Below are 9054 nucleotides of genomic sequence, written 5' to 3' on the forward strand. Positions count from 1 at the left end.
ATGCTTCACTACCTTGTGGACCAGACCTTTAGGTTAAAAGCTCCTTGTATGTCCCCATAAGAAAACCACCTGCTTCAGTTTGGGCACCTGGGCAGTATCAAAGCCCTCACACAAATCAAATGAAATTTGTGTGGCGCATATATATCTGGTGCCCCTATGTACCAATATTTATGTGTTTAAATAAATAAATTTTTCCACAATGATGCCAATCAATAACAGATAGTAAGTACCACTTTTCAATTCTAGTTATCACAAATTAACTGAAGTTAACAATGTGTGCTAAAGTACTTGAAGTCAATAACTAGAAATTGTCATTCTCATTGCAAAACATCAAGATCCTATTTATAGTCATAGGTATGCACCCGTTGACAATCCATTCCTTACTCAAATCGAAATGAGACTCCTGTTTTTTATTCAATTATAACAATTACCTCAATTGATGTCAATCATTACTCAATATATTATTCCCTAGTAAATTGATGGTGAAAGCAATAAATTGATGACAAAAACTTAACTAGCACATTTAATTGACAATAAAAATTTCCACATCTTCATAACCAATTATAAGGATTTCCAATGTCATACAGTTTATATTCATTTTAACCAATGTCTGAGCTTCTTCAAGTCAGCCAGAATGTAGAACTTCGTACGTACGTACATCAGTTCGAGTTGCCATACCACATTAGCATAGAGATGCAGTTGTCGATTCAAATCCCATAGTGGTAGAAGTAGTAAGAGTATAAGCAGTGATCCGAAAGATTGGGGTTTGAAGATGTTATTGAAGGAGTATAATACAGTGGAATAAATTTGGAAAGAGAAAAAGGATAGGGACGTGAAGAATTCAGAAGTTTAGAATTTGGTAGAACACGAAGAGTGGATTCACCTTCGCCATTTCAAACGATTTTGAGCCATCTCATTCGAGGTCTCTAACCATCGACTGCTATCATCTCGCGAATCCCAACCAGGTAGTCCACACCTGCCAGCGTGACTCAGTCAAATGGTCAGTGACTTCATGGATTTGTGCCATGTTTTGGTCTGGCCGCCCCTAGCTTTTTTTCCAACCTACTCCTACACCTAAGCTTCTTAAATAGATATAATTCGTTTATCAAATATATATTAACGTATCAGAATAGGGTTATGGAGATTGGTGGGTTTCATTGAGATAATGAACCAATCAATGTTAGACCACAATTCAAAACCTCGAAAGACTGGTTAGCCGTTTCATCCTAGTATGGGATTCGTCAGCAGTGAGCATCCACGATCCCGAATACAGAAATAGAACCTAGGACCTCCAATTTCGTGTGCGAACACTTAACCTCTAGACCATTGAGCCGGTATCCAATGGTATTAATGTTTAATATATTTATGTACTTGGGTTAGTTATGCTGTATGATGTTAATATCAAAGTAGGTGAATTAACGTTTGAACTTGCAACTTTATGATTGAAAGTTGGGTGACTAAAGCAATAACTCCCATCCCTTCACTATTGAAAGGAGATTTTGATATCATTTCAACTTACAAATTGATAAACTAGATAATTGTCAGTAGTGGAAATTACAACATGAACTATGATCAGTTTGGGACTCATCATCAATTGAATATACCTCCATCTTATTATTGATGTTCACAATGAGACTCGAACCCAATATTCATGCACAATTTTAAACAACTAAACTTTATCCATTAGAGATTACTGTGAATTGAAATTTCACAAGTATTCATTAACTAAAAAATCATATCACATTTACATTTACTTAGTATTGTTTGTTTGAATCTTCCTATTGATATTTAGGACTGTAACTGGTCAGTCTCTTATTGGCATATGTACATACTGTGAGTATTGCCTAAATTCACAAGCACTGTAAGCAAAGATGGATAGTAGCTAGCAGTGGATTCCAGTTTGACGCGCGTTTGGTCCTACTTGGGACTCGTCAGCTGGATGTACCTGCATCTCAAAGTTGATGTTCACTCTGGGACTCGAACCCAGTACCTTTCACTTAAAACGCCATCGCTTTATCCACTCAGCTACTGAGTCCTGATAGCCACTTGCTTGTGCGATGGGGTGACGTTTAAATTCACTTAGTATTGCTTGTTTGAATCTTCCCATTGATGTTTAGGATTGCAACTGGTCAGTCTCTCATTGGCATATGTGCATACTGTGCATGTTGCCTCAATATTGCCTTAATTCACAAGCATTATAAACAAAGAGTGAACATCAACTCTGAGATGCAGGTACATTCAGCTGACGAGTCTCAAATAGGACGAAACGCGCGTCAAACTGGATTCCACCACTGCTAGCCACTATCCTCCATCTTTGCTTACATTTACATTTAGTTTACAAAAGTACATTTACATGTAATTATGTATATTTATGATGAAATACAGACTCTTTTTTTAAGATGTTCAACTTGATATATATAATTTCATAAATTAAAAAATCTACAAAAAAGCAAAGGCAAAACACACTTATAAAGGTCATGTACACTCGGAGACAACATAGTGACAGTATATGGACTAAATAGTTGAGGGAAATCAGACAAAACAATTGAATAATAAGGCAATATAACCATAAATTTTAAAAAAAAGAAAAGAATGAAACAAGAGAATCAGTCAGTCAGTCAGCTACAACGTAGGACTAGGCACATTTATGCATTGGTTCTCAACATGAACAATCTAAACAACTAATACTTTTATATTGATGAATGATGATGAAAGAATGATGTGAAAAAGGTGACCGGGTAAAGATGAAGTTCACTAACTCATTCAGTTGCTTTTCATCTATAAATGATACATAGTTAATATGATTTAATTCACAGAAAATTATTATGTTCATAAGTGTTTTAGGCATTTAATTCTAAACCAATGCCCATTTTTGTTAGATCTGGACCATTGAAAACTCCACTTAGTGTTAATTGAAGACCTGTAATAGAATAGAAAGAGAGAAAGGAGATGTAAACAAACATAATTGTATATGAATATATAATCAACGTTTATTGCCCCCGAATGCCCTGGTACGACCGAGGGTGGGGAGAGTCTGCTCTCCCTTTCGAAATGCTGTCACATGGCCACACGTATACAACCACTGCTAAGGAAGTCCTACTCACTGCCTTCTTGCACCAGGGGTGTTCCTCGTATGTCGTATTACCATAAAATAACGATAAACGTAAGTTCCACAATAATGTAAACCATCTTCCTATAAACTCATTTGCCTGGTACGTAAGTATGAGTCAAACTCTAAGTGCGATGTCTGATGTTTATTTATTTATTTGAACATATTAATATTGGTACAAAGGGGCATCAAATATATATGCGTCACACAAGTCACTTGATTTGTCTGTGGGCCATGATACTGCCTGGGTGCCCAGACCGGAAGAGGTGGTTTTCTTAGGCGGCCACAACCGGAGCCTTCGATCTAAAGATCTGATCCATAAGGCAGTTGAGCGACATTAGGAGATGCAATCACATAGTAGCCGGTGAATAACAATTGGTTTATACGTCATTTGTCTCCTTAGGATCCTGGAGCCCATGTTCACCATCGGTTTTAAATGAGGGTTCTCAAACTCCCCTGGATGGATCCTCCATATCCACCAAGCAGGTTAAAGCGCCGGACATTCGCTCTTCGTCCTCTCAACTTGGTAAACAACACTCCTGGTCTAAGAAGGCAGTGAGTAGGACTTCCCTAGCAGTGGTTGCGTACGCGTGGCCATGTGACAGCATTTCGAAAGGGAGAGCGAACTCTCCCCACCCTCGGCCGTACCAGGGCATTTGGGGGCCTGGCCAATTATATTATCCGGTTGAGTGGAGTCTGAGCTTTGTAAAGTAAACTATTAGTGCCTCACCACTCTGAAGATTAGTAAAACATTTTGTGGGTAAACATGTTTATTTTATTCGAATTAAGATAGTATCATAGAGATAAGTATTTAAGTCGATGTACTTTAACTCACCTTTTGATAAATATGTCGTAAAAGCCAAACTGATCTGATTTAAATGATCTAGTCTCAATTTCACAGAATGCTTTTTCTGATTATCTAATATATATTGTGATCCGACAGCCCAGACAGTTTCATCTGGAACACGTTTCCATGTAATCTATGATTAATTAAAGAGTAAAAAGTTAGATGATTTAAAAGATATTATTTTTAAATAAAATTAACACCCATTAACCTTTGTGGAGTAAGGTGAGATATCAAGAGTTTTAAATGGAAATCGCAATTTTAAAGGTTCCTCACTTAATAAACGATGGTAATAGTAACATATATGTTCGCTCTATTGATAGTCTGTCCCTCTCTGATAATCTAGGAACTGTGTGTTATTTCCTAAAAGAGATTCTTTCTTATGTATGACTATAAAGTTACAAAAAAAACTGAAATAATCTTTCACTACATTCAGGTTACTTTTCTACTGATAATAAACTATTAATTCAGTAATAATCTAGGAAAAATGACATGAAGTAAACAACTAAATTGGAGGAAGAGACAGTTATTTCTCTTTGAATCCTTCAATACGGATGTACATCCAAATGGTGAGCCTCAAATAAGTCGAAATACTTGTCCTGGTTTACACTGCCAGACAGTAAATAATTTTACTGAAAAATTGTGACTGAGTGAAGAGATCGAGGCAATCCATCCACGAAGCACAAACCCCAAAATAGACTGATAAATTGCAGTCCTTAACAATATCGAGGAGGTCCAAACAAAAGCAAAGATTAGAACCTTGATTAAGAAGTAAGGATTGAAAACTGTCAAGCAAAACAATAAAAACGTTAAGGGAAAATAGTCAACTTGTGTCATTAAAAAAACTAAAAAAATTTGAGATTATACTTACTGAACCTGCTATATATAGACGATCAGTTATACGCTGAAAGATGCTGGCTGAAAATTGTTTACCCCAATGTGTAATTAAACCATGAAAACTAAAATCTTGTACTGTGTAACCGACAGCAAAATTAGCTTTCTGTAAAATTTGATTTGTGCAATCCAATTTAACATCTGCACCAGCCAAATAGCCTTGGTAACTGATATTATGGAAAACAATTTGAAGATGCAAATACACGATTTAAATATAATAGGGAACTTAGCACACATAATGAACGAATTAATGAATGACGCCATATAATTTTGGAGGTTTACAGAAATACGATACGAAGAAAAAATTGTGGGTACTTTTGAAGTCTTTTGACGAATTCTTGTGAATTAGCTATGCAGAATGGCAAGTTCCGCGAAGCCTGACTAAAAAACATCGTGAATTGAGTGAAGCTAGATGTGCATACCATTAGACTTGGTTTCAGTGCTCTACAGCCTGGGCATTCGCGCGTGAGACTGAGGTCTTGGGTTTGATTTCTGATTGAAGGGTCGTAGATGAGCACTGCTGACGAGTTTAATGCCACGACGAAACGGCCGTCTGATGTTTTGAGGTTTTCAATAGTTGCATATCTCAGATTGGTTCGCTATTTCAACGATATATATATGCAGTTTAAAAACTCAAAGTGCCAATTATTAAGTCAAATTTTTGCATAATCTCAGTGAATATTTGGGAAACAAACGTGGTTAAGAGAACTAAAATAGTTAAGTACGTCAAACTTAGTATTCAGCTAGAAAGCTAAGTAGTTTGTGAACTAGAACTCAGAATAGTTGTTATCAGTGCACTAGAAGACGGGAAGAAAGCTACCAAACTCGTTTTTTCAAGGGTTTTTAAAAAACAAATGACCGTAGTTCCGAACTTACTTAATAACAAAGGATGGCGACAAATCAGGGATAGCAGACTTGAAGAACATTTCGACGTTAGAATTCACATGCTTGTTTCGAAAAGAATTGACCAAGTTGGCATGAAAACAACTAAGTAGTTAGTCAATAAGAGTTTCCTACTTTTGAAAAGGATCGCGAGAAATTTGAAAAGTTTGCTTCAACCCGTCAACTAATTTGTCCTCAAATACTATTTCTCCATCAACTAGATTGTTGGAAGACCACTTTTTCGTCATGGTGAGACCATATTGTGGAAAGGAAAACTTTTCTTGCAGGTCGAAATGTATCTGAGAAAATAATTAAATGTAAATATAACACTTAATGATGTTTATATACCTTATTTGGTTTAGGCCGATCACTAATATTGGCTTTAAATTCAATGTCATTTTTCTTTGTCGTGCAGTGAATATTATACAGTCCAAAATAAAACTTTTTAAAGAGTAGGTCTCGTGCATCTTTACCAAGATCCGAGAACGCAGGGGGAACCATAGTATACTAGAGAGTAACGCTTATACTGAATTTAGTACTTCAAACTTCAAGTGTATCAACAGTTTTGGTTCGATAAAATTTGAGCTATCTTCCTATGTGAAATAATTGATTTATTTGCTCCCGTAATTTGATATTGAACGGTATTTGCATATTAACTAGCAGGATTAAGTTGCCATTTACAAAAACCTGATCTCAATATGTCCGTCCCAAACAACCAATAAAGGGGAAATAAAGGCGGACAAGGGGGAAATAAAGCGGAAAATGCATTGGAAAATAAGTCGTAAATAAAGGGGAAATGCACCAAAATGTCTGCTTTTTCGCCTGTCCGAGGGAAATAAAGCGGAATTTCCCCTTTCTGTCGCTCTGTTTTTCAAATGTCGCTAAATTTCCGATTTTTCCCCTAAATATCCGACGAATAGCCGACTTTTCCCCTAAATATCCGACGAATAACCGACTTTTCCCCTAAATATCCGACGAATAGCATACTTTTCACCCTAAATATCCGACGATTTGCCGATTTATACCCTAAATATCCGACGAATTCCCGACTTCTACCCTTAACATCCGACGACTTGCCGATTATTAGCCTAAATATCCGCTACATTGTCTACTTTTCCACTACATACACACTGATGCATTTACCGCAACCGCCTCCTGTGTTTGCTTTCATTCCCACAACACAGCACACGAATAATGTAAAGTACGTAAAATACGGTATAATTTCCAAACTTTTATTGAAAACAAAAAGTTCTTCAATGTGTAGTGGAGTGCTTCGCTAATCGATCGTCTTGATAACCGTTATTATAACAATCTGAACGGTGTATAATATCAGAAGACAAAGGGAAACAGCAACTACATTTTTATTGACCAATAACATAGGCTAGAAGGCAGTGAGCACACTAGCAAATGTAAGTAAGCGAAGGAAAGATGACGCATAGTGGAGATGGCTGGGAAGCCAACTCGATTTAAGCAAGCGTTAATCAACATTTATAGTCGGACAAAAATGAATGACAGACATGCGATGAATAAGATACGAAATGTGCATACACATGCGCTCATATAAAAAATATAGTCAAGGTCAATAAGCGAATAATTAACAAGATCAAAATATGACTCATAACATTATAGATGAATTGGCTTGTCCAGAAACTAGAATAAACTATGTAAGTGTAATATAGTACACAACGTTACACTACTCCCCACAAATGTACAAAGTTATGAGCAGTTGGCAGATGGTAGAGTATCAATGCTCCTTATGTAATTGCCATTGTCACGGACCAGGCATTTCACATTGGACTATGGCGAGTAAGACAATTCTTGTGAATTCTAAAATGTGATGAAGAAAAACGTTACTAAATCTAGGAAACTTGTTTTGCACAACAAGGTACTTGAAGCTGAACTTACGGTTATATCCTTGAACACGAAAGACTCTACCTATAGATAATGCAAAAACAATAATCACTTTAAAGCCGTACATGCGTGTTCTTTCTTCCGTCTATGACGCTTCTGTACTTTGTCTCTCATGTAGTGAAAATAACTTTGCGTCGCCATGTCATATAGTTTCGTAAGGTCTTTCTCGTTGACAGATGAAGACAGGAATCGATTAGTCAGTGCACCTGAAGTTTAAAAACCTTATTTATCTTACTTCGTACACAGCCGTAAAACCTGCACTTCTGAATCGCTCGTTTTGATGAAGTACCCAGTAACGTGAAATTAATGGCGATTTCAGGTTTCATGATGTAGGACAGAATATATCGCATGGAGGTTTTAGGATCATCATCCATTAAACGTGTCAACATGGCCATCTGTAATAGGAATGAAGGATAAAAATCATGTTGTGTGCTTACAAATCTGTCCCTCACGTCTTTTTGCTCTAGACAAGCGTCCAAAGTTCCCAGTTCCTCTTTAGATGACAAAGGGAACTGTTGGCTGGATAGTCCACAGTCAAATTGACGCGGATCTTCGCGGTCAGTGAACCTTGAGAGCACCAGCTTCATATTTGTATTCAGTTCACTCAAGCTTGCCAACATTTTAAGCTGCAAAGTATGCATCCTTTCAAATCGGAAAAATAGAACTAGATCGTAGGGATGACTTACTGAGCAATTAGATTTTTATCCTCGGACGTGGAGGGCGACGTGTCTAATTGTGTCGAACTGCTTAATAGACATGTCCAAATGAAAGATACTTACTTGGCAATGGGAGAGACAACGTTCTCAAACATCCGAAGTTTTGGATATTGGACGCGGCTATTCCCAGCCTGCATCTCTGCGACATCCATGTCCACGGAATTGTAAAGAAAACTTTCTTTACGTTTTAATGCACTTCTACGAAATGTAAATAAGATTGTTGAACTGACCCCTTTTGTTTATCTGTGTTTAAGGGCAACGTAGTTTCGTCGGGCGAAGAGTTCTCATTAGTAGCATAGCACACCTGCAACGCTGCCAACAATTCATTGGCTGATTTGAGACTTTCTACAAGAAGCGATAATTTGCATGTCTGTAACCAACCGCATTTTTGAACAATACTGCACTTGAACATAGACCAATTTTCTTCAGGTAGGTCATTGTTTTGCAGATGAAGATCAATGTTCTCCCTCGGATACATACAGCGTTTTTCTCCAATCACCCAAAGCTCCGCTGCAGTTACGTGTAGGCGAAAAAGCGACATTTCCCCTTTATTTACGCTTTCATCCGCTTTATTTCCCCTTTGCTCGCCTTTATTTCCCCTTTATTGGTTGTTTGGGGTAATATCCTTTCTTCCCATTATCATAAATATAACTTTGACTGTATTAAAGGAACAGGATATCCCGGTCCTTAGATTAGGG

The 9054-nt window shown here is 37.1% G+C and overlaps 1 protein-coding gene and 1 non-coding gene across 2 annotated transcripts; both read right to left on the reverse strand.

The window, feature by feature from the left end:
- Window positions 1–1964: 1964 nt before the first annotated feature.
- Window positions 1965–2031, reverse strand: Smp_tRNA_00525_Lys_TTT.1.1. Its single transcript has one exon. It is a non-coding gene (tRNA).
- A 320-nt stretch (window positions 2032–2351) lies between these two features.
- Smp_022990 (putative voltage-dependent anion-selective channel) lies at window positions 2352–6260 on the reverse strand. Its single transcript, XM_018798738.1, has 6 exons — window positions 6078–6260; window positions 5865–6028; window positions 5724–5834; window positions 4825–5014; window positions 3945–4089; window positions 2352–2920 (listed from the first exon to the last, which is right to left on the reverse strand). The coding sequence occupies exons 1-6, from the start codon at window positions 6228–6230 to the stop codon at window positions 2841–2843; spliced, it is 843 nt and encodes a 280-aa protein (XP_018653650.1). The 5' UTR covers window positions 6231–6260; the 3' UTR covers window positions 2352–2840.
- Window positions 6261–9054: the final 2794 nt, after the last annotated feature.

This window comes from Schistosoma mansoni, chromosome 7 (assembly GCF_000237925.1).
Source record: "Schistosoma mansoni strain Puerto Rico chromosome 7, complete genome".
NCBI lineage: Eukaryota > Metazoa > Platyhelminthes > Trematoda > Strigeidida > Schistosomatidae > Schistosoma > Schistosoma mansoni.

Bases quoted from the DNA above. Each gene is read 5' to 3' on its own strand.
- Smp_022990 (XM_018798738.1), bottom strand. From the start codon at position 6,230: ATGGTTCCCCCTGCGTTCTCGGATCTTGGTAAAGATGCACGAGACCTA. The intron at 5,835-5,864 runs GTAGGAAACTCT...CTAACTACTTAG, and splicing joins TCTCGCGATCCTTTTCAAAA to TTGTTTTCATGCCAACTTGG. The intron at 2,921-3,944 runs GTGAGTTAAAGT...ATTCTATTACAG, and splicing joins TACGACATATTTATCAAAAG to GTCTTCAATTAACACTAAGT.